General features: G+C 31.2%; 1 protein-coding gene across 1 annotated transcript; it reads right to left on the bottom strand.

The window, feature by feature from the left end:
* Positions 1-2,401: 2,401 nt before the first annotated feature.
* Eph (Eph receptor tyrosine kinase) lies at positions 2,402-15,948 on the bottom strand. Its single transcript, XM_085943737.1, has one exon. The coding sequence runs from the start codon at positions 15,326-15,328 to the stop codon at positions 12,293-12,295; it is 3,036 nt and encodes a 1,011-aa protein (XP_085799863.1). The 5' UTR covers positions 15,329-15,948; the 3' UTR covers positions 2,402-12,292.
* Between the last annotated feature and the right edge of the window lie 10,155 nt (positions 15,949-26,103).

The following is a 26,103-nucleotide window of genomic DNA, read 5'->3' as shown; positions in this document are numbered from 1 at the left end:
ATCTAGCTCGGCCACGATGCTCTCAACCACAACATGGCTTACCTATTCTTCAAACCAGCCGGATTCCGGTGTCCTGGAAAGCCGCTAAAGACTATCTATAGAGTGTATACGGCGGAGTTACGGGATGCTGTTATGACCTGGAACGATGCAAGACTGGCTAGCAACAGGGATTCTTGGAGGCGCCGCGTGGGAAATTATAATACATAGATACCCTGCAAAATACATGACACCATCATTATATTACTATGTCTTGATTTATATATCTGTCTGTCTGTAACGCATGAGAAAACATGTTATTATGTATGAGAGACAGATAGGGAGAAGACGCATTAAACGCAGACTCAAAATTTGGTAAAAATAAACTTGACACCCAAATAAAGGAATCGTTTATTTTATGATTGAAAGAAAACAAATGATGATCCATAATCACACTCACAGATGCTTACATAAAGCAGTGCTCCGCAACCTTTTCTCACCCACGACACACTAAAGGTCTTCCCAGAATTCTGCGGCACACCACACGTTAAGCAATTTATACACCAAAATATGAACCCCAGGCCAGAATCTTCGGCGCTCCTCCTACCTATCGCTAAGATTAAAGACAATGTGATACTTTAAAATACCATTTTTCAAATGGTGTTCGAGGTAAAATTAATCGTATTGATTCTATGTTTAGCGATTTTTTGTATTTATTAATAATTATGGGTAGTTGTCTGGTAATTATTATTAATAATTATTTGTCGAGTATTAGCACAATAACAATAAATTGTATCCCACAATCGTATGTGTTACAATACAAATGCCAGCGAAGTAAATCAGCGCTGGAGGCGACTTTTTTTCTATTAGAGCAAATTTGTAATTATCTCACTTATCTGCTTAACCTGCCACGCCGCCCTTCTGAGCTTGGGCCTCCAGGCTATAGCCCCCATGCACCAAAATTACATTTAACTTATTTGATAAATAATTAAATATACATAACACAGGGCAAAGAACCAAATGTACATATTCTCATGTATTGTATTATCAATAAAATAACTAAGTAATATGATACCTGTGCTTGTTTCAATGAACATAAAAGTTTTTAGCCTTAGTTTGGTAGCCTTGTCAGCAATACGAGGATATTCTCTATTAACCGAAATCCATAAAATAGCATAAGCGCTTCTAATATAAGCATAAGGCATTGGTCACAAGAGGGTTTTGAATCCAGTCGTATTGATTGTATGAAAATAATGAATTTTGAAGCAAAGTTAATTGTTTTTGAGAAGGTTCCAAAATCAATTGCTTGTTGTCATTAGCTCATATAATCGCTAGGTCCTTTCGTACATATGTAGAGATCCTTGTCTTCTCCTTCTAATTTATCAGATCATGTCAATATATTTTCGTGCGTACGTTAAAATACATGCGGCATGACATTCATAGATAATAGAACACAGCCTGCAGACCATAGATAATAGAACATACATAGTGCCAACCGCTAAAAACAAAAAAAGAACATCAGTTTGACAAAAGTGTTGGCATGTGGAATATGATAAAAACGCTCAATTGACGTTCATTGAATCATGCAGGTGCCGATGCAGTGAAGTGCGCTTATTCTTGTTTTATTGATTACGGCAGATTTTGCCAACTGACAATGTGCATTTAAAGGTTCAAAATGTGCTACGGGATGGGAGCATCAGTCTGATAAGATTTTAAACACCAAGAACAACGACATTACACACTTTTTTTTCCGTAGCGGCAGCCCGTGACAGCAGGCGACAAGCACGTCAATGTGGGTGGGCCTTAAGCCACATCCAATAATGTTGACAGGTGGTAGTACCACCTGGTAATTTTGTCTAGTTATTCAGAATAATCATAAAATCCGCTATGCCATATGTATATTTTAATGAAATGAAAAAGGTGGTCATAAAAAACATTTTATTGCCACCATTTAATTTCGTTCTACAATAAAGATCATCGATGAAAGATGAATGGTGTTAATCATTTAAAAATTGCATATATCAATAAGGGGCTATTAGTTTCAAAGTCAGTAATCTTAATTGTTAGTTTTTTTTTTTTAATATTATTCTTGATTCTGATTCTGTAAGTCCTTTTCCATCACATGAATATTCATAACATATCAAATTCAACCCCATTGTTTATATTCATATGATGCCATGTTTTATATTTTATGACCAACTTGAAACATGATATTTTCTTATTAATTTTAATGATGTTAAGGAAATTTTATTTCGCTATTCGCTTTTGCTAATAGTTTACAAAAAGAAAATATTCAATTTACCGTCCAAAATTTCTTTTGACGGTTATTTTGCGATTATATCAAAATGGCAAAATATGGAGGTTACAGAGTTTGAAACTAATGCTAATAAGATTTGTAATAAAACAACACAATTATTTTTACTACGCCAAATTTATTAATGAATATTTTTTAAGAATTACACATTTGATAAAAATATCCTTACAACTAAGTATTCATGGAAATAACAGCAATCCGATGGAAGTAATTACATCCATTCGTACCCGAATGTAAGATAATAGTTTGTCCGCAATTGCAAATGACATTTTGCTTCATAAACACTAGGTGAATAAAATATAGATATTCACCCAAATATACGAATTAACTGTACTAAACATACAAATCTAAAAATTTCAAATCGGTTCGTCTAAATGATTACGTTAGAAATGAAAAACATTTCTTAGCTGATGGGTGCTCAAAGACATTAGCAAATAATCTCAGGATCAATATTAAGGCTGATAGAGAAATGAAGTGCCAAATCAGACATCACACTGGAAAATTTTGTGAAATATCGCAGCTGAAAATATATTATAAAATTCGCTTGTGCGCCAGAAAATATAATTTTCAACATTTAAAAATGACAACAAAAGTAGGTATTTATTCGAAGTACAGTAAATTAAATAAAACATAATATTTTAATTAATTCATCAAATTTAAGGATTAATCGCAAGCAAATAATGTTTAATATAATTGACAAAGGAAAAAAGAAATTAACCGAAAAATGTTTTAAATTATGTCATTACAGACAGGTATTTTACAACGTTTTTATTAGCTCGTATTCTTGTCCGGTGGTTGTTTGTCCAGTACAAATCTTGCAATCGATTTTCAACTAACTTCCCGACTAGCTAGACATTTGAAACTTTTAGAATGTATCAGAACACGATGCCAATGCATTCTTTTAATACTTTTTGCCATCTTCAAGCAGAATTAAATTCATTTTCAGTTTATTCTGTTTTGTATGGAAAGTTATTTCAGAAAAATCCGTAAAAAGTAAAAGACTATTATTGGTTGCTAAGGGGGTGGTCCTAGCAACTAAATTATTAATATATACGTGCGTTAATATGAAAATCAAAATGAAATGTCAAAATGACATTTCAGTATTCTACATATGTTTGTTTTTTATTTACTTCATATCAAGCACAAGTTTGAGCATATTGAAGATAATTCAACAGAAAATTTAAAAACGTTGTATATAAAAAGTTCTTTTTATCTTGCAATTATTTTTTATAGCAATCAATGGCAACGCTATCTGCATAAGCAATATGTTACCGAGTAATTTTTGACAATACGAAAGAAACAAGTGAATTCATTACCAATGAAATAATTGAGATTATTTTTAAATTGCAATGGAATATACACTGACTCTCTCAATAGAAAAGAAAAAAATTATATAAAACCATAACTGCGCAATGCGTAGAAAACTATGATCGCTAGCAAACACAAAAACTGGATTAACAAAAAATTATTAGGTTAAATTTCGCGCGTACGTTTACTGATTATTTATGTCTATTTAAATTATTATTTATTCATAAATAATCCTAGTCTTAAAATAATGTTACAATACAAAACCATGATTTTAGCAATACATTTTTGAAGGATAATTAATAAAAGGTTTATATACAATTTTTTAATAAGTGGTTCATATTCCTAAACATAGTTAAACAATATTTTTTCAATTTTCTTTTTAACAGCTTGCTTTTTTTTTAATGTTGCAAAAAATATTAAATATTAACAGCACAACTTACTTTTAATTTTGTTAATCACTACATACAGTAAGTGTAAATGAATTAAAAAATTGTTTTTCATTTAGATTTGTGTGCACATAGTCTTGTCAAGTATGTAATATTTTTTAATTACTGCAGATTGAGTAATTATAATGAAGAAAACTCAATACAGCATATATTATAACCAGCGATATTATGTGAGATTTAATTTGAGTGGAGAATAATATGAAATTGTATCAAAATAATTTGTGTAAAAAAACATGAAATGTTATTTATTTAAAATATAAACAGTATTTGACCATTCTAATTTGTGGTGAAATTTAATTACAAAAAGTACAAAACAATTGATTAAGGCTTCAGATGTTCAAAATGGTGTTCCAAAAATACAAAAATTCACTACAAAATACACTCGCTGTGACTGTTGCGGAGACAAAAGGTATGGCGCCGAGTCCCATTCGCAAGCGCAAATTTCTTGGACATTAAGTATGATAAAACTTCATCTCCGATATCTACTAAATTTAAGTAAACGCCAATGTACACTGTTAACTCACTACCTCTTAGAAGTCAATCGTCCGTACATATTTACCAGATCATATCACGGACTAATTCACTCAAGGGAATCTTGATATCTGCTAGTGGTGATTGAAAATTTCGAGGATTGCTGTTATTGCATGGTAAATATAATGGAAGTGCTATCGAATATTTGTAATAACAAAAAATAACTTCATGAAAACACTAAAAAAGAACCACATACCTACCCATGAAATTTACATTATAATATGACATGTATAATTGTAAAAATGGCCACCACAATAATAAATGATCAAGAGAATATAGAAAAGGATATATTAGATTTATTGTGTTACATTCTGCTGAAAATATCACCAAATAACATTTTTTTTTTTTTTTAAATATAAATAGATAGTTGGATAAATGTGATATATAATAATAACAATCCACTCAATAATGTACAAACATTAAATAAATGTGGGTTTCTGGTCATAAGTCAAAAAAATATTTCGTGGACACATGAAAATAAAATAAACAAATATTATTTATAGTCATTATACCATAATAAGATTCTTTGTTATATTACTAGGTATTTATCTATAAAATTATGAATTAGTGTACATTTTTGTCTGGTTGAGTTTACGGTTATTAAAAATAAATGAATGAATAAATTAAAATATGAAGTGTACAGCCTCAAATGATCTTATCATTGTTCATTGATTCTACCACTTCAGTATTATATTATAAAACGAAAAATTAATGTAAATTTAATTTATCAAATCTGACAGACCTTTTACAAAGTAGTTCAATTCAATATAACAAAGTGGAATAAGCTAATTTTATTTATTTAATTTAAACTATTATTATGACTATGAATAATTAATACAAAGTAAGTAAAAATACCTTTTAAATATATTTCATGTCAGCGCTTGCAATGGATAAAAGAAAACTTGCAATCTGATCATGGAATTGACAGTTTGCAATAAATAAGTGTTGACAAAAGGGACAATAATTATCTACTTATATTAACGAAAATAGTAGTAATCCATATAAATATCATATATCCAAAAAAATCAATTCAATAACAAAATAAATGATTCAAAATTGGTATACTTTGTAAAGTGAGAAAAAATTAAATAATAAGTTCTGAGTGTTTTTGGGATTTCGTATATTTCAATACTAAATTGTACATAACCCTTTTAATAAAATATAATTAGATCTTATACGTTCTTACAAAGTTTATTTTCATAAGATTATCATCGTTTTATAGAGAACTCTAAATATATGTACTAGGTATAACACAATTGTGTTTAAAAAACATATATGTCTTAATTGGAATCCAGGGAAATGCACACTTTATTATAAAAGAAATTATTTATTTAGTTAAGTACATATTTACAAAATTATTACTAAGTTATCATTTTATTAGATATTATTTTATCTGACCACCATAAAATTAAGCACCTAAATATTTAACTAATTAGCCCAACTATACTTTGAAAATTGTAATATACACATAATCCAAAAATATCCTTAGTACATATTACAACCTGCCATTACTGCTGTTACGAAATGATAAAATAGAAGACTAGTCTAAATTAGGCGTTTCACTTGTAAGTGTACAGTTGATTGACCACCACACAGGTATGACTCATTTTTATCAAATAGAATTGTGAAAAATGTGATTTAATACTATAAGTATGAATTAATGACATTAACATTCTTCATGGTAATTCTTTTTTCTTTCTTTTGACCATGTCTGACCCTAATAGAATTATAATATGGGCCTCTGAGGTTTCTGTTGTTTTACGAGAAATGCATGTTAGCCACTTGCTCAACCTATTAGGTCCATACTCTGACTTCAAACACAAATTGAAAACGTATATGTATATGAATTTGCCAGACCCAGGATTCGAACCCGAGACCCACGACATTATAAGACGACGCGTAAGCCGCTTGGCCATCGTGGGACCGTATAGTAATACATAGTTTAATTTGTCATAATTTCAATAAGAAATTGAAACACCTATGATACCATATTTGAAACATGCAATTTGACAATGCTTTTTAGTGTTTACGTAAAATTTAATTCAATTTGACAGCAAAACAATTAATAATTTAGTAACAAAATAAAGGTTTCAAGATATCAAAATAAATTAATTGAGCAATTCGATAATACTTAAATTAAATAAACAATAAGAGCAATGATTAAACACATCAGTTTTGTTTACTATTCCTTTAACCTATTGCTGCCGACTCAATCCAAATTTATTTTAGTATGTGGAATAGCAAAATTACATACTTGTGAAAAAGATGCCTTATTATGATTTCAAAGTTAAAGTATAATAAAAATATATACAAAAGATGTTAAAGTTCAAAGCTTAAGGCTATACTTCAGTTGGGGCATGGTCTAAAAAGATTGCGGCTAGACAATGCGCGGATTGTGCAAATGACGCGTGCCGAGCGAAATATTATTTGTCAAAAAAATCCATCATGCGTCCATTTAATATTATGTTTATTGTTATATTATTAATAATAATAGTATATTCATTGTCGTTTTCTTTTTTAAGTACATACGTAAAGTTTTTTAGTCATCTTTACACGATTTAAGAATATTTTCATCCGACGCCATGACAAAACAAATCAACGTGCAGACACCTCGACTATCAGTCTTCGATTGGCAACTAGTGAGAAATTTCATCGCACCTACTGTTGAAAATTATTTGCCGTTTCACTGAAGTACGCTCTTAAGATAAAAACCTTTGTTCATTTTTGTTCACAGTTGAAAGTTCAACACAAACACATAAAAAAAAAAATTAAATATAATCAAAACATTAAAAAAAATTAAACCTGAAATGTAATTATATATTTTTGTGATGAGTATCAAAACAATTTAAATAATGCTAATAATTCTGTATTTACCATATTCAAAAGTGTGCACAAAGAGCCAATTATGCAACTATGAATAAGTCATTATTTAAGTATGCTTTGGTGACCCATACATCAGTGTCAAATATATTTTTTATTTGGGATGCAGGAATATAGTGTATTGAATACATAATAATTATTTATGTATTCAATACACTACATTCCTTCAGAGTTGTCTCAGTGTGGCAAGAAAGGATATTATATTATAGGATTTCCAATATTCTGTAATTTTTTGAAATTTCTATATTTTTGATTATTTCATTGGTTACTGTAATTTGAAACTGTATTAAGAGTTAATACCTCATTTTTGAAATAGGTTGGTATAATTATGTAATAGTCAAAACATCATTTTACGTTTAACAGTAATTGCTGCACACATTTTGAATAAGAAAATGCTTTGTAATGGTGGTGAAGGGTGGAGGTAGGCTGTGGGATATTCAATATAAATAATGACACTAAACTTTAAACGAAAAGAAAAGTCTGACTGACAAAGTTTTGTATGTACTATTTATGTCAGATGTCCACAGTCTACCTCCACTAAAATTATTTACTATAGTATTTAATATCTGTGATAATTGGTATGTTTAAATGATTTTACCAATACTTGCCACTGACAATTATTTACTATTATGACAAAATGCTATAAATATAGTTGTACTTTAATGACATACAAAATTTGTTATCTAAGTAGGTAATAAAATCTAAAGATTTTATGAATATGTAATTATTTACTATAATATTTAATATCTGTGATGATTGGTATGTTTAAATGATTTTACCAATACTTGCCACTGAAAATTATTTACTATTATGACAAAATGTTATAAATATATTTGTACTTTAATGACATACAAAATTTGTTATCTAAGTAGGTAATAAAATCTAAAGATTATATCAAATGGGTAAAATACAAATGCAGTTTCAAGAAAATAAAAAAAAAATAAGCGCCATTAGGAGCATATGGTATGAGTAACTTAAAATAGAAATTCATCACAACCATACTTTTGAAACATGTTTATAAACAAGACCTCGTTGTGAACTATGGAGAAACAATAATATTATAAGAAAGCATACAAATAAATACCAATGTAAAGAAGATTACAAAATTCAGTTACATGAGAGTTTACAGATAAATTATCAAAACAAATACATGATTCAAAATAATGTAACAACCCTATATTCTACAATATTTTATGGAAGGCTTCAATTAAACAAAAAAAAAAACATAATTAAGTACTACGTCAAGTCCATAAATTTTTTTTTAGTAATAATTATAGGCCATACATTTTGTTATGAATATGTTTAGTGAATTTCATGTTGTGAATCTACTAAAATAATAGTGGAAAGGCAAATTATCTTCGAATAAGAACTTATGTATCCTGTGAAGGCCTATCAGATAACACAACGATCCTTATTAATAAATATAGTAATCTAAGTACTTCAATATAACATAAACATACCTAGTAATTTAACAAAATACCATTGGAATGTCAGTGACTTGAGACACCATGTCATTTATGCTATTTTACCTAGAATTACATTTGAGAATAGTAATTTCGAATTTTAAAAAAAGGATCTTTTATATTATGTAATCTCGTGTATTCAGTCTTAATAAAATCAATTAAAATCAGATATAGCTGTCAATGGCTACAGACGAAGAGGTGCTTTCATAGTAGGTAGATATTAATTTTAATCATATTAGTTTCATAGGTAACCGGACAAAATAGAACATGACAAAACAGAACAGTGACAAAACAGAACAGCCAGGGGAAAAATGAAACATTAATTTTTGTAGAATCTATTTAGATTAGGTTAGGTTAGGTCAGGTCATTATTTCGTTGTACCTAGTCACCCAATCATTTTGAACATATTATATTGATTAAGATGAGATATCCTAAGCTTGCCGGCAACACCGAGTTAAGTCCCGTTTATTTGAGGCTTTCTAGCGATTAGGAATGCATAATAGAAATGGGACAATTTCAATATTAAATTTATATTTTCCTGAAAGGTCATAGTTATATTTATCATTGTTCTGTTTTGTCATGGAACCGTTTCATAATAGACTATTTGTGTGTACTCAATCGAGGGAATTTAAGAGACAATCGACAGGTTGCATAACAACTCCTCTCTTGTTGGTTTGAAAATCAACACGAAGAAAACCAACGTCTTGTGTAATAGCACCTGTCCTGATCCAGATTTCCCTCTGATTAGCGACGGAAAAAACATCGAGACCGTCAACAGCTTCAAGTACCTGGGGGTACACATCACGGGAGATGGCATTTTGCAGAAAGAGCTCGCTATCCGAATGGGAATGGCTGGAGCAACATTCAACTCGATGCGGAATGTCTGGGACTCACGATTGTACTCGGTCAAAACCAAATGCCGCCTATTCGATGCTTGCATTCTGACGGTGCTGCTTTACGGTAGCGAATCATGGCACCTTACGAAGGCTCAGAGCAACTGTATACTGAGCTTCAAAAACAGATGTTTGCGACGAATACTGGGTGTGCAGTGGTATGACTTTAGGAGCAACGAGGAGATAAGAGAACGCACCAAGCAGCCTCTCATCACGCTGAAAGTGAAGAGGCGACGTTGGACCTGGCTCGGCCACATGCTGCGGATGCCGGAAGAGAACCTAAGCCTGGCTTGCTTGTTCTTCAAGCCGACTGGATTCCGGCGTCCTGGAATGCCGCTAAATACTATCTACAAAGTATGTACGGCGGAGCTACGGGATGCTGATTTGACCTGGAATGAAGCAAGAAGACTGGCGAGTGACAGGGATTCTTGGAGGCGCCGCATGGTGTCCATATGCTCCAATTAAGGGGCGGATATGGCCAAAGAAGAAGAAGATAAACCACTATTACCACCCCAGACGGATCATAAGAACTCAACAGAATTTCTAAGAGGGTTGGTTGTTAGCCATATACCCAACTCTTATGCAAAGGGTGGAATTAGAGAGAGCATCATATGGACCCATGTCCTACATCAAAAATTCATTAAGATGATCCATATAACTGCATACATCGGTCTGGTCTCGGCGACTGGTCTCGAGACCAGAGTCGCTCGGTGTGGCTCGGCTCTTAATATGATTAATTAACACTTAAATATACTCTGTAAGTAAAGACAACTAAAATTATTACTGGATGAGGATTGCTTAGTAAATGATTCAATGATCTCTTGGTGAAAATTCTACAGTCGGTCATTATTAAATTTCATATATATGTTCAAATAGCAGAAAATGTTTTCATTTTGATGGTATCGATTGATTATTGGATTTTTTGAAAAAATGTTGATTCCAAAAAACTCTGGAGGTGTCACCTCTAGAAATTATGCAATTGTAAAGATGTACTTATTTCATTGCTGGGGCAAAAATTGGATTGGGTCATGTTTTCATATCACAATTAATCGATTGGAAAATTAGCCAATAAAGTGTTAAAACTATAAGAAAATAAATGCCATTTACCAATTCAATTCTTTTGAATTGAATTTTTTGTTCTCCCGAATTTAAAATGAGTGTTTCATATTACGAGTATTTATAATCAATTGGTACAAAATTAACTACATAATAAAGTTTTAAAACTATAAAAAATAAATGCCATTTACCAATTCAATTTTAATGAATTGAGAGTGTTTGTTCTCTCGAGTATAAAATGAGATTGCCTTATAATATAAGAGAATTTGATTATATGGAATAAATTGTCCTATCAAATATTAGAGACCATTTTTATAAATCTGTATTAGGTATAAGTACCCAAAATATATCAACTATGATGAGAATAGTATTACTACTAATTACTTTTTCATTGGGATGGCACAAAAACTAAACTCGCCTATAAATTAGGCAGTTTCAATAACCAACAGGAAATAATCATTTGTAAAATGTTATGATGTCAAATCTTAGAAATTATTTTGTAATAAAGTTTAAAAATAATTACAATTACCTAAGTAGTTGAAAAGTATAATATATCACACAAGTTCACAAATCGTTAACTGTAGGCTCGCTTTTTAAATGGTGGTAGATCTATAATATTCAGTACCTACCGATGGGTCATTTGAATTAAAAGTTGTTAAATTCACATTCAATAATATTTCACTATTTAATTTTTTTTAAAGCTTTGTACATACATACTGATGTACCATGCTATGAGAATCAAAAAATTGATGTAGTAGAGAATTTAAATTTTGTTATGGTTCAAGTATATTATACATAAATAGTTAACCACAGAAATGAATCTTGATATATCAGTATAAGATAAATTTTTGCCACTGGTGAAAGAACTAATCACACCAAGCACAAAAATGAATTGTTCATTCCTAGAGTCAACAACTTAATGAATATTATAAAAAGTAGAGATTTATTGCATTAATTATTGTATAAAGTAACACCTTTCAATTCAATGCCATGTTTAAATATAATTTAAATAGGTACTCGCTTAAAAACCAATCTTTACCTAAGTTACATAAGATCACATTTTCATACATTCAAAAGCTAAATGTAATTATGTATTTTTATAAAATTGTATATAATATTATCTTACATAAAAAGTGGAAGCATTAAACATGTGGGACCATTTCACTGCTGTCTGTAATAAATAGAAGATTCAATGCTGCCACTTGATTTCAGTTAAACCTTTAATCCTACATAACATACAAAGCTTAAGCGAGTGTTTTCGATACTTTCACAGATTCAATTTATGACATCACCCGTGTTCTGCTGGATTCACTAAAATGGTCACTTAATCGATAAATTATATATATTATTGAATGCACAAATCTAAAATCGATTTGATTTATGATATAAAAATGGTACGACCTAGATTCGGAAACAATTCAGTATCTACACCAAAAAACCTTCAGTTCCATTCACCCTTATCTGTGCTCTCATTGTTTGTACACTATTCATTATCTTTTTTTGATGTCCAACAAGTATTATACCCAGTTGTGTAAGTTGCTGTACAGTAAGATTCACAACGGAATCCATGTCTGTTATATTAGCCCCATGAAATTTGTCTAAGTATCGCATCATTTTTATTGAGTTTAACCAATCTTCAACACAATTGAAGTTAGTTAAATCTGGTGTATCACCGGCTAGCGGATTGGCAGACCTATTTTGGGCAATCTTACGAAGTGTGTCAGGACACCTTATCAACTTGTCTAATGTTTTAACAATGCTGGTGAAAGCAGGTCTATGCGTTCTTTCTTTTTGCCAACAATCTAGCATTAACTGGTAAATTGCCTCTGGACAATCCATAGGGGCGGGTAATCTGTATCCCTTTTCAATGGATTTTATAACGTCCTGATTGCTCCAGTTCCAGTATGGCCTTTCTCCAAACGACATCACCTCCCAACAGACAATGCCAAGTGACCACACATCACTTGCTGAAGTAAATTTCCTAAATGCAATAGCTTCAGGTGCGGTCCAACGCACAGGAATTTTACCGCCTCTAGTTGTGTAAGCGCCCTCAGTGGTGGATTCTATTTCTCTCGATAACCCAAAATCTGCTATTTTACAAACTAGTTGAGTATTTACTAAGACGTTTCGGGCCGCCAAATCTCTATGAACATAGTTCATTTCTGCGAGATATTGCATACCAGCAGCAATTCCACGTAACATTCCAACTAGTTGCAAAACTTGGAATTTCCCATCATTTGCTCGCAAAAAGGTATCTAAAGATCCATTCTCCATAAACTCTGTAATGATCATAACTGGATTGCATTTGGTAACAACACCTTGTAAAAATATGACATTAGGATGTTCAAATTGTCCCATTATTGACGCTTCTGTGAGGAAATCACATCTACTCTTGTCTGCTGATCCAGGTTTTAAAGTTTTTATTGCAACATCTATTTCTTGCATACATGATGTTGGTAGTTTAAGTTTACCACGACAAACATCGCCAAATTCTCCTCCACCTATTATTGCTTCAATCGTTATACAAGATGCATCAATTTCACGAGCGAATTCTTTCACTGCTTGATTTGGATCTTCGTAAGTGTGAGGATCAATGTATGTACGGGAAGAAGCACCTGCAGCGGTAAATAATGGTGTAGTCACATTTGAATTTGTTTTTACGGGCATGCTTTCGTGACCTGTATATACTTCTCCATTCCGATAATCAAGAGTATTACCATCATTTGGCTGTTTCTTATTACACTCATCATTAGCCCTCGACCGGAGGTACAAAACTGTCATAATTATTATGATCACAAGTAAAATTACAACAATCACCATAGCACCTGCTATAATTTTAACTTGCATGTTATCTTCATCTCCAATGTATGCTGGACCGGAGACTTGACCGGTGCGTCCAAATATGACTGGGCTATAGTCTCCCCACCCATGCTGTGATTTGGCACGTACCTGAATTCCATATTCGGTTTGTTGGTGAAGTCCAGAAATGGTTACTTGAAGATCTGATGATAATAATGTAGTAAAATTGTTGCTGTCAACATCTTGTTTGGGAAACCAGCGAACTTCATAAGATTCAACCAAATCAAAATCTGTTTCAGACACGTCATTAATCAATGGAGCATCCCATGCTATAGTTAGCTCAGTGCTCTTCACAGATACAACTCTCACTTTACTAACAGAACTGATAACTGATGCTTCTGTAGTGACAGAGATATCAACAAATTCGGATTCATGTCTTGATATTTTGGTGACGCCATTCTCAGAAAATACTTGAAACCTATAGGTGGTAACTGGATTTAGACCAGATATAGTCATTCGCGTGTCATTGAACACGTCTGTGGATGGTTGATATTGTACGGCAGCACTGCACGCATCACATTTAACTTTGTATGCAATATCAAGCCTGCCTCCCAATTTACTTGGTGGTCTCCAAGATAAAATGACAGTTGACTGATCGACAAATGAAACAGTCAAATTTTCAGGAGCCGAAGGCCACTGGGTGCATGGCATGCTTCTTGGATCTTTCTCAGCCCTATAATACCCAAAGTTACAAGTACATTCACTGACTGCATATTCGTTTGATTTGGAATGTTCTGGACATAGCGAGCAAGAATCATCACTCGTACTAGCTTTAAATCGGCCCGGGGGGCACTCCGTACAACTCTGTTTATCAAAATCTGGTTCATACCCTGCCTTACATTTGCAACCACCATTGGAATGTGTCCATTTACCATCACCCTTGCACAGGTATGTTGGATTGTCGACTACTTCTGCATTTGCTACGCAGGTACCGTTAGCTTGTTCAATGATTGTAACTTCCTTCCCAGTCGGTGTAACTGGGAAATGTGCAAAATTGATGGTTGTTTCTGGACATGTGATGTAATAAACTTTGACTGCTAATAGCGATATACAAGCTCCTTGATCTCTGAATGCAAAATATACTCCTCTCTTAGTGATAGCAATACTCTTCACCTCAGTGTTTATATTAACTTCTGAATTAGCATTGAATCTGCCTTCTCCGGCAGCTATTCTACCAATCAGTTTGTAACTCTCCGGCTCCCACGGTGGATGTTCCTTCGTGGCGACATCAAATTCATAGTAAAGTAAACTGAATGTTTCTTTGCAACTCAATGCGTTCCCAGGAAATAAGGAACAATCTCGAATAGTGAATTTCACTTCAATGTAAATACGATTTGCATGACCTCTTTCCACAAATGGTGTCCATAGCCAATTATTCACATTATGATAAGCCACATCGCATACAACATATGAGCGCCAGTTGATACCTTTATCAAAATCGGTAAAAGACTCTTCAATCCATCCCGGAGTGTTAGCGAGTACTCCATAGGGATATCTTGTCCATTCCAATGTTTGCTCAGAAGTTGTATCCAATAAGATTACTTGTTCACAGAGACAGTGAGAACTGACTAAGGCCAGTATCACAATCAAAATAAGAGCCATGATCAATTCACAAGACTATTTTTCTAGCGACAAGGCATTATTACTAAAGGTTATATCGAAGACTTTATTATCAAGTGAACATACGGTAAAAATTCACATTTTTAGTAAACGACCTCTTTATAACAATCATCACGCATTATTAAATCAGTAGACTTAAACCATTAGCATAGTATTGCAGTGGTTGTAGGTTTATTTTGTCAGTTTACATGATTCTTTAGAAATTTTCGTCGACATCAATCGATGGCAGCGGGTCCATGGCGATCAGCTGGACACTAATTTTAACAACACGGGACAGAAAGCACACGGCACACTGTGCAAAACAATTTCATATCATGTTTTCTGAACAACATCACTCATTTTGACCACAAAATCACATTAAAAATAAATAGTTTAACAAGAAAGCCGATGTTAAGGGTGGGGGATGCCACCATAATTGATATCACGGAATTTTGGGTTCATCCGAATTTGTTGCACTTATTATTAACTGGAAACATTACATCAATTGCAAAACTACGCCAACGTACGGTAATAATGCAATATTCTTTGTATTGATATCATTATTAGAACAAAAAAACACAATCTTTAAGATTTAGGTATGTCATAGATGTGTATACCAAAACCAAAGCAAGTACATACTGGATTTTGGGAACGTGTTCACAAACGCTAATAATTGGCTCGGAGCGATAATTCTACCATCTACCGGACTTGTCACTAGTTTATGTTAATACGCAGGAAATCACAATCTTAGAATAATTATTATTCAATTTATTAGCCTTATCAGCGTACCATTTACATATGATTTTAAATAAAAGAATACTGTTTTATAGTATTATATACAACAATAGAGTTCAATGATTATGTAATATTAATTTGACAGCCTTCTTTATTTCGATAATTAAGTAATTATTACATACAACCAAAGAGATTCGACTACTCCCAATCTCTTAAACATTATAATATATTTCGACGTAAGTATAACCAAACGATAATCAAAACATCTATTTTTTTTTTTAATACGTAACATTATTTTGTTGGTGTTCATTAAATTAAATTTAATATATTTTTTTCATTTTGTATTCAAATCGCAACCAACCTAAGTAGGTACCTACCTACATACCTACTCAATAGATTTTACTAGATCTAAAGAGGTGATCCATCAATATTATTACCTGGGTACATCATCGGTACCAACCAAGGTACGAACAAAATAGCTATATTGAAAGCAGTTTAAACTTTATTGTAAAAAATATACACATTACAACTTACAAACTTGTCTGGAGAATGAGATGAGGGAGCCTCTATCAAAAACTACCTAATCACGACTAGTAACTGGCAAAATCTAATGTTCGAATGACGTTTTTCAATATGGCGCCCTATGGTAGTTCGTAGTTCCATTTTTGGCCATTCTTGAGATAAGTTTGTAGGTCTGTACTTTTGAAAGAATATTTTTAATAAAATTTTCGAACAGACCGTATTTTTTTTATTACGGGCCTTACCTAAAAATAATCTATTTCTTTTTAAACATAATACTACCTATTATAGGTGGGTATCTACATTTTATAGAAAGAATCGTTTTAGTTATAATTTATTAATTATTGCAATAGTTATAATTTGTAGGTACATGAATAAACTATTATAATTTTTATTAAAAATTTGCCAAATTCAATTACCTACCCTACCGTAGCGAGAAAAAATTGAACATTATTAAACTCAGTATGATTCATTACACTATTACAGCAACAATAATGTAAATTCTTTAAAAAGGTTCCCTGAGATGACTCTATGCATATTATAGAGATAAATACATTAAAAACATAATATATTTCGAAAAAGTAAACATACCTAACTCGCTGCTACATAACTGATAAAACAAAAATCTTATCACATTAAATAAAAATTTAAGATTTTGGTATAATTTAATAATTTGAGGTCTCCTTTAAATCTTCTGACGGCGGTGAAGTAGCTACCCACCTATCTACATAGATTGCTGAATCGACATCATTTGAATGAGTACATTGTCATTGGATATGTGGTAGGTACAAAACTGTTCAAACCATAAAGATAGGTACTGTAATAAATAAATGAACCTAGGTAAGTAATTATCATGAAATAATTTGGTGTATCGGTATATATTATTATATAACGGAAAATATATGCTCTAAAGGCCGGTTCGGATTAGGAGAGTTGCGAGTAATTTAGTAACTTAACATGTATGAATAGACAAATTTAGTCGAGTAATTTAGTAAAATCATTTAGCGGAGTCAATACATTTTGTTCTAATTTTATGGTCGAGTAACACCCCCACCATGTCTCACGAGACAAGTCTGAACACGTTATCTTTAGTCCAGTTCATTAGTTGTCGTATAATTTCTTTCTACAATTCTTCTAATATAGCCATTACAACATACATAATTTGAAGACACTTCTGAGAAATAGGTATATAACAAATTGAAAAAAATTGACAGCCAGCAGGTCTGAATCTGCGTATTTCGGGATTCACGCTCACGTGCATTAACCACTGACTGTTCTATAGAAATCTTATGTAAGTAATTGGTTATATTATATTTCTGAGAAGTGTTTTCAAATTATGTATGTTCAATAAAAATAATGTTACATTCTTAAATCTTGTGAATTATTCCTTGAATAAAAAAAATAAAATCAAATACTGTCATAATAAAGTCAAAAGGCAATAAATGTTGATAGCCGGTTTTTTCAAAATTATTTAGAAATGAAAATAATTCGCTTCAGCTCGTGTGAACGATGACTTATAATAAAAACTAAAATCTTATAAAATTAAATTATCATTTAATAATTATAATGACTGATTTGAGGCCCTCTTTTAAATCCTATGTCAAACCACTGTTTATTTACCTGTATATGTAAAAATGAAATTTTTATGACATCCATTAGTAAGTCAGGAATTACAGGAGGCACCTGATGAGTTCTTCTCTCTCCCTGCTTAAACTCCTACTTGTTCAGGCTATCTAGGTAAAATTCATCATCATCCATCAAGATGCGAACCAAAGACCATTGCCGTTATTTGAAGATAGTTCAAACTGGATCCAAGCTATCAAGACACCCTTTTTCTGTTTCTTCCTCACATGTAGAGTTGGGTTTCGGGAATTCTTGAGATTTTCCATCCCGAATCTCGAGAATCGAAATTATTAACATTTCGGGAAACCCTGAATCTCGAGATTTCTTTATTATCAAATATTAATTGAAAGAAACGATTTTTTTTAATTGAAATAAATTAATAAAATTCGAGTTCGAGTGCGTCACACAGTGTGCGAGTGTACGATACGAACTTTTTTCGTTGTGTAAAAACAAACTAAATGTATATGAAAAAAGTGGAAGAAAACACAAAACGTTCAAAGACTGATCGGGGCATTTAAGACAATTAAGCCAACCTCAACTCAAAATGAGCGCAATTTTTCAACATCAGGGAATTTTGTGTCTCAAAAGCGTACACGATTGTCAGACCCAGCCATTGACAGCCTGTGTTTTTTGAAATCCTATTTTAATAAGCAATGTTTTGAATAATTTTTGTTTTCCTACTTCTATTTGTTTGTCTTACTTAAATACAAAAAAAAAACCGTGCGTGTACTTAAGTACAAGTTGTACTTCTTTGGTGTAACAAAACAAAAACTAGAATTATTGGTTAATAACGCCGCTGGTTTATTTTTACACTTTAACACACTTTATATCACTAAATAAATTATATAAAAGGTAACAACTATCACTGTGATGATCCTTTGTTAACGTAAAGTATTGCAAATGGCCGACAATGACTGTTATATTGGTATACCTCGATCACGCGGCGGCTGACTTCATTTCCACTGTAACTTCAATAAATTATATTACCTACTTAACTTTCAACATAATTATTTCATTTAAACAATGCGTTGAATTTAGTGATCGTTCTGAAATGCTTTTTCATAAATATAACCTCAAACTGACGTAAACAGTATATATAATTTTACGAAGACGTTGAGTCTTCGGCTGAAATATTATTTTTTGATGATTAATGCTTATGGTATTGATTGAAAATACAGTATGTTTAATGATATTTTACTTATTTAAATATTTTTCGAATGTATGTTTGACAATCAAATCTGAATGACATGGTTTGTCATTAAAATTTTTTGTATTTGTAACAAAGTATTTTTGCTAGAATTTTTTTTTTCTGAATCCTAAAAATATTATAATGTTCATAGGTAATGCAATATGTCAAGAAATTGACAGTTGTAAGTCATAACAACTACATTGTACAGAATATAATAAAAAACCACCCACAATTTATTGTGTAACCACTTCAGATGGCAACCGTTCGCAGGTAATATTTATATCATAAAATTGTCAATATCGCCGCGGCGAGAGATATTTCCGTGTATTATGTGGATTAGTCTAAAAACATCAATTCTCAGGGTAGTTTTTGCACATTTGGCTTTCTGTGGTAAATCAGGAATGTTTTTAAATTTTATTTTCTTGACAATTTACAAACATTTTACTAAAATTTAAAAACATCCAAAAACATAATTATAACAACAGAAAGTCAAGCGTACAAATAACTGCGCTGAGAATTTATGTTTTTAGACTTTATATTCACTCACGCCATACACGGATTTCCAACAGCTAGCTATAAATGTTAAAACAAAGCTGAATATCACTAAACAAAAATTAAAATATTCTATAATTTTATAGTTTTCGAAAAAAAATTAAAACCATGACTGGCGAATACTAAATAAAATAAAATCAAATATTTCATAAAAAAATTTATTGACATACATAATTATTACATATTCTTATTCACAGTTTAAACTATCACCCCTATAATTAAACATTCAAAGTTTTCACACATATTACATCTCTGTTAAATGATTTTTATGTGGTTTTTCTAGACATTTTGTAAAATTAATAATCCACAATATGGTGGAGATACGCAATGGAAAAGACAAATTAAAAATGACCCTAAACACGGTTCTACTCTATATGTCCAAGAAAAAAAAAATCAAAATCAATCAAAGATTTGGATGTAGTAGTTGAACTAGAACTAGATGATTTTTTATTGTAAAATATTTATTACGAAATAATTGACAGGAAGATACTATATTAATATATATTTAAAAAATCAGCTTATATAGACAATGGTATAGATTACTGTAAAAGTAAAGTCAATTGTCATAAATTGCATACGTTTAAAAAATTAATAATTTCAACTGGTTGGAATAAGTAGCTCAAGATTGATAACACAACATTGGGTAAAATTGACAAAAAACATGTGCATGTACACAAACATCAGTACAATGTTTTGGATGACTTATAAGTTTGGAGTAAGAGTAAACGAATAGATTTAGTAAAGGATAGATCAATATTCTTGGAGTCTAGGGGTTTTATAAATATTCAAAATGATACAAAAGAATGAGCAAACAATATTCAACTGCCAAAATTAGCCAGCCATCATACAGAATTTTATTGATGTAATTTATTGTACACTTTCAGAGAACTATTCATGAATTATGGGTAATGGGTTTTAAAAATAGTAAAACTGTATTGAACCAAATATAAAACAACGTTTAATTAACCATATCTTGAAAAGATATTACATTAGAATAATAGGTGTTACTTAAATAAAAGTCTAATCAAAAAACTATGTAAATTCAATTGGGCCGCAAAATTTTTATTTACCTGATCTACCTTTAAAAAATCTTGTACTAATATATATAGAGGATGACATTTGCTAAAATTTGTATCAAGGTTCAAATATAAGAATACTAATCAATAAATAATTACAAGATAAAAAGAACTTTTTATATACGTTTTTAAACTTGACAATTCTATGTATTAATAAATATAGAATACGCACGTATATATTAATAATTTAGTTGCTAGAACCCCCTTAGCAACCAATTATAGTGTTTCACTTTTTACGAATTTTTTCTGAAATAACATTCCATACAAAACGGAATTAACTGAAAATGAATTCAATTCTGCTTAAAGATGGCTAAAAGTATTAAAAGAATGCATTGTCATCGTGTTCTGATATATTCTAAAAGTTTCAAATGTCTATCTAGTCGGTAAGTTAGTTAAAAATCGATTGCAAGACATGGACAAACAAGAAAAAATTTGTACTGGACAAACAAGAATACGAGCTAATAAAAACGTGGTAATAATAATATATCATATATTATCCATAAATGATGATAAACGATTTTGGTTTTCGTCACAAAAAATATGAAAACAATTCTTATCTTGATAATTTGACAATAATTCAATATGTATAATGAAAATTTAATTAGTGCAATTCACAGTATTTTTTGGGAATCAGGTCTTTGAACTAATTTTATAAAACCTACTTCCTCCATAGAGCTGGTGGAAATCGATAGCAATTAATTAGTACGTATATATTGTAAAAATAGGCATTGCCTTATATTCCACACTTGAGTGCGAAACCTTTACAGTGATAGGCGGCGGCTTGGAGAACTACATCCCCTCCTCTCGCGTTTCAGTACTTTCAATACTTCGAAATCGAAAACCATAGACAAGATACAACACGAGCACTGCCACCAGGTCTCACGTTAAAGATTTTGGACTATAATAATAAAGTATGTATTGAATATTTTTTTGAATTCAAAACAAGTATGCTAACCACTCCCGTCAAATTGATGTCAAACATGATCTCCTGACATTGATTACAAAAAGAATGATAAACAAAATTACAATTGACGCAAAAGAAAATAATAATTATTACAAAGTTCTTAACATTGGGGTGATTTGGCTTAGCTTTTATACAATTTTATATCTGTATTTTGTTTTAAAAGTTTCAATTAAACCAGGAAATCGATAGTTAAGTAAAAATAAATATTTTTTTGTCAATTTTTATTAAATGGATGTTAAAACAATTATTTCCAAAATAGCTTTCACTTATAAAATTCTGGGCTCTCGAGGAACATGGTAACCCCAATGCCGAGACATCCTTGGGCCATGCACTGAACTCTGAGAAATACTGGTCTATTTATAATACACAACAAAACAATCAGAACTGACACAATAAAATAATATACTCACATATACAAAACACAGAAATACTGGTATATACATTAAGATTGAAACAGAGACTTAAAATAAAAGTTTACTTTGCTATCGAACTCGAAGAAATACTTATTGGTATATGCAAACCAATTGGAACAAGCACATTAAAATATATGTTTACTTTGGACTTAAACCAGGGATCGGCAACATGGCGCCCTCGGAGAATATTTAATGCGCCCTCAAGATACCATCAAATTATAATACTGTCACTCCACTAACAACTTGAATTTCATGAAAAAAAGTTGATTATTTCCGCGAGAAAAAAATGGGTTTGTGATTCATGATTCAATGGGTGGTCCCGTGATAAATATTACACTTGAAAGTCCAGCTTGAGTCATAACGATATAATTGAAAATGTCACTCTGAGGCGGACGAAACCAGTCCAGATTTAATTAATAAAAGTGAAAAAGTACTATAAAAATTTGCGTTTTATTAAATCAATAATAATAATAAAAAATCGGTGCGTACATATTATGTATGCGTGTTAGAAGTTATACTTCTTTGGCGTAACAAAACAAAAACAAAACTAGTGATAAACTAGATTCTTTGACTAGCTCTTAATTATCTTGTTAAATTACACACTCAAGAAAAAGGACCGCTTATTGGAACGCCGTTGGTTTATTTCTATACACTTTAACTTATATTACTAAATTATATAATGGTTTCTCATTGTTTTTTTTTTAAAGTACCAACTGTCACTCTGATGTTTAATCGTTTGTTTACATAAGGAATTGCAAATGGCCGACAATAATAAATTCACTGCCTAGGCAACGGAACAATTCTAAACTATAATATTATACTGTATATTCGTCACGATTGCAGTATAATACTGTGGTGTAAAGGTAGTGCTTTCGGCTGATAACCAAACAATTAGTGGTTCGAATCCAATTGAGTGCGTTTTTTTCGTGTGAAAAAATAAATTATGTGTTACATGTTACACGCTAAAAATACACTCTGATCTGATTTCCTAAACGCGCCAAAAGAAGTATAACTTCAAAAATCATCATCACCTTTCCTAAATCTTAAACAAATTTAGAAATTGGGAGAAGAAAACTCTATTTGTACATCATAATATATTATAAACATTATGGATACTTTCTTAAAAGAGTTTTAGATTTGAGGAATTTGTGTTATTAGAACCAGTGGTGAAATTTTTTATAAATCCATTCAATACTACTGAAAATGATATACGCAGTATGATTTCAATATATTTTGAAATCATTACGACCGAAGAACTAGGATTGGAAATAATAAATACAGTACTCTCTCAGTAATCCGCCACCCCAAAAACCAGACAAGTGTCTAATTAGTGAAAGTGGTGGATTATAGTGCATAAATACAAAATATGGTAAAAATTAAAACAGGTATTTCGTAAAAATAGTTTTTTTGAGAAATTTCTACTAGCAAATTACAGTTTTAATTATAATCAAAATCAAGTATTTACTAAATTATATATATTTATTAACTAAATAATAAACAGTAAATCACTTCAGACACAACCAGTTGTTTAGTGATGCAGATATTCTTGAATGGCTTAGGATTCCTGGCTTACTCTATGACCAAAAGTTTCATTTTGTGTGTCCCAGTTGCATTGGAGCACGGCATAATTGTGATGGGGTCCTTGGGCACTTTCATCACTGGTACATTACTTTCTTCGCGATGAACGTACATTTTACAAAGGAGAAGTTTCCAAAATAAACCTGTCTCATCTGCGTTGTATAGTTGTACGCGGCGGACTACTGAATTTGATAATCGAATACCAGTGAATTATAGAGCTTGATTTTGTGCTTTCGACTAGTAAAAATAACGGCGGATTATAGTAGTTGTCGGATGATCGAGCAGCAGATTACTGAGAGTGTACTGTATACAAAAAGATACTATATTCAAAGCACATTATACCTAATGATAAAATGTTTTGGAATTTTGTCAAAGGGAATAGTTATTCTAATTTAAGACAATGTGCATTAAAAAGTATCTTCATATTGTGCTACGACTTATTCTTGCGAGTCTGTTTTTTAATATGAAATACTTAAAATCAAAATATTGATCAAGACTCACAGTTGGATAATAATTGTTTAAGGACAGTTAATTCTAATTTTGTACAATATTATTATTATGACTATAATAAGTTAGCTGAAGATTTACAGTGCCATGGGTCGCATTGATTTTTTTGTTGCATAGCTTGTATATTAATATATGTAAATACGAACACCCATTTTAAATTAAAAATAATGATAAAAATTTGAATCTTGGTTTATTGTTTAACTAATATAGTATTTGTATTTTTATTTTAAAGCTTGAAATATTAGTTATATATATTTTATGTTGATTTATGTCGATATGTGTGTATCTTCTCTTAAATAAATATTAATTGATTGATTAATATTTGTTTAATTTATAGAACTCCATATTATTATTAATGCATATTTCTGTGATTTTCGGGGTTATAGCAAGATTTTAAGTTCTATTGGGATTTTTAATAGTTATCAGCATTAAAGAAAAGTAGGATATTATGCGCCCCCGGCCATGTTCAAAATTTATACTGCGCCCTTCGTGGCAACAAGGTTGCCGACCCCTGAATTAAACTCTGACAAATACTGGTCTATCTATGTGTCAAAGGAAAATGGAGATAAGTCTAAAATTACTACTTTTTGAGAGAACGAAAAGAAGATTGATTTTTAGAAGTTTGTATGGGAATGTCTCCTATGTTTCTGTGTGGAATTTAGTAATTCAAAATCTTCGATTTGATCCATGCTTTTTCTCATTGTACATTTTGGCAAATTCAACTCAATTTTCAATTCATTTCAAAGACATTTACCTTTACCTTTACTTTTCGCAAACAGATATATTATACAATTACATATAAATTGGAACAGATATTAAAATAAATGTTTACTGAAAAATACTGGTCTATTATATAATATAATATAAGACTACAAAATCGAAAAAAGATATTAAAATAAATGTTAATCGGCAGGGTTTTTTAAGTACATAAATAGTTTCATGCTAGAAAATAATCATAACATTACTAACAATAATTAATTATGTTAACAATATGATGAATTAATTTCTATCAGTAATAATGCAATTTGCCGTTTGCAGTTTAATTAATATCCCGCCATCCACAGGGTCTACTGAAAAAGATTACATTCAACTGAAGTTTTGCCTTCCTCACTTTAGTCTGATTTTGACTAAAATATTATATCGTCGGTGTAGGTGCCATTATGAATGGCCAAGATGAATGAACCATTTATAAAAATGTTCACAATAAACAAATAACATTGTTACCACGCGAGTTTTCTATCGCGTAATTTGAATACGGTTCTTCTTCATCTTTAATAATTAATTATTCATGCCACTTTATATTCCTGCGGGGTTATTCTTAACAGTTATCACTTTAGCACGTTTCCGGTGTTAACATAGGTAAAAATTAACACATTAGGTTTTCTTACGGCCGAGGCAGTTAGCCGACTTAGCGGCCGCTAACTTCAATATCCAGTTTATGTGGTTAATTAATAATAAGCCAAAGAATTATGTTGGTAAACATGTTGCGTGAAATACATAACTTATTTGCTGGTATATCATCTATGATTTTCTGGCGTCGGTCAAAATAGGCCATGTTTCTGCCGCCTTGTCTATGGTTTTACTACACGAACGTCGAAATGGGCAGAGCTTTGCTTATAATA

Source organism: Rhyacophila brunnea, unplaced genomic scaffold, assembly GCF_057557595.1.
Source record: "Rhyacophila brunnea isolate RB1 unplaced genomic scaffold, BYU_Rbru_1.0 scaffold_1, whole genome shotgun sequence".
In the NCBI taxonomy this organism is placed as follows: Eukaryota; Metazoa; Arthropoda; class Insecta; order Trichoptera; family Rhyacophilidae; genus Rhyacophila; species Rhyacophila brunnea.
Note: the sequence above shows the minus strand (reverse complement) of the source record. Positions and strands in the feature narration are given on the sequence as shown.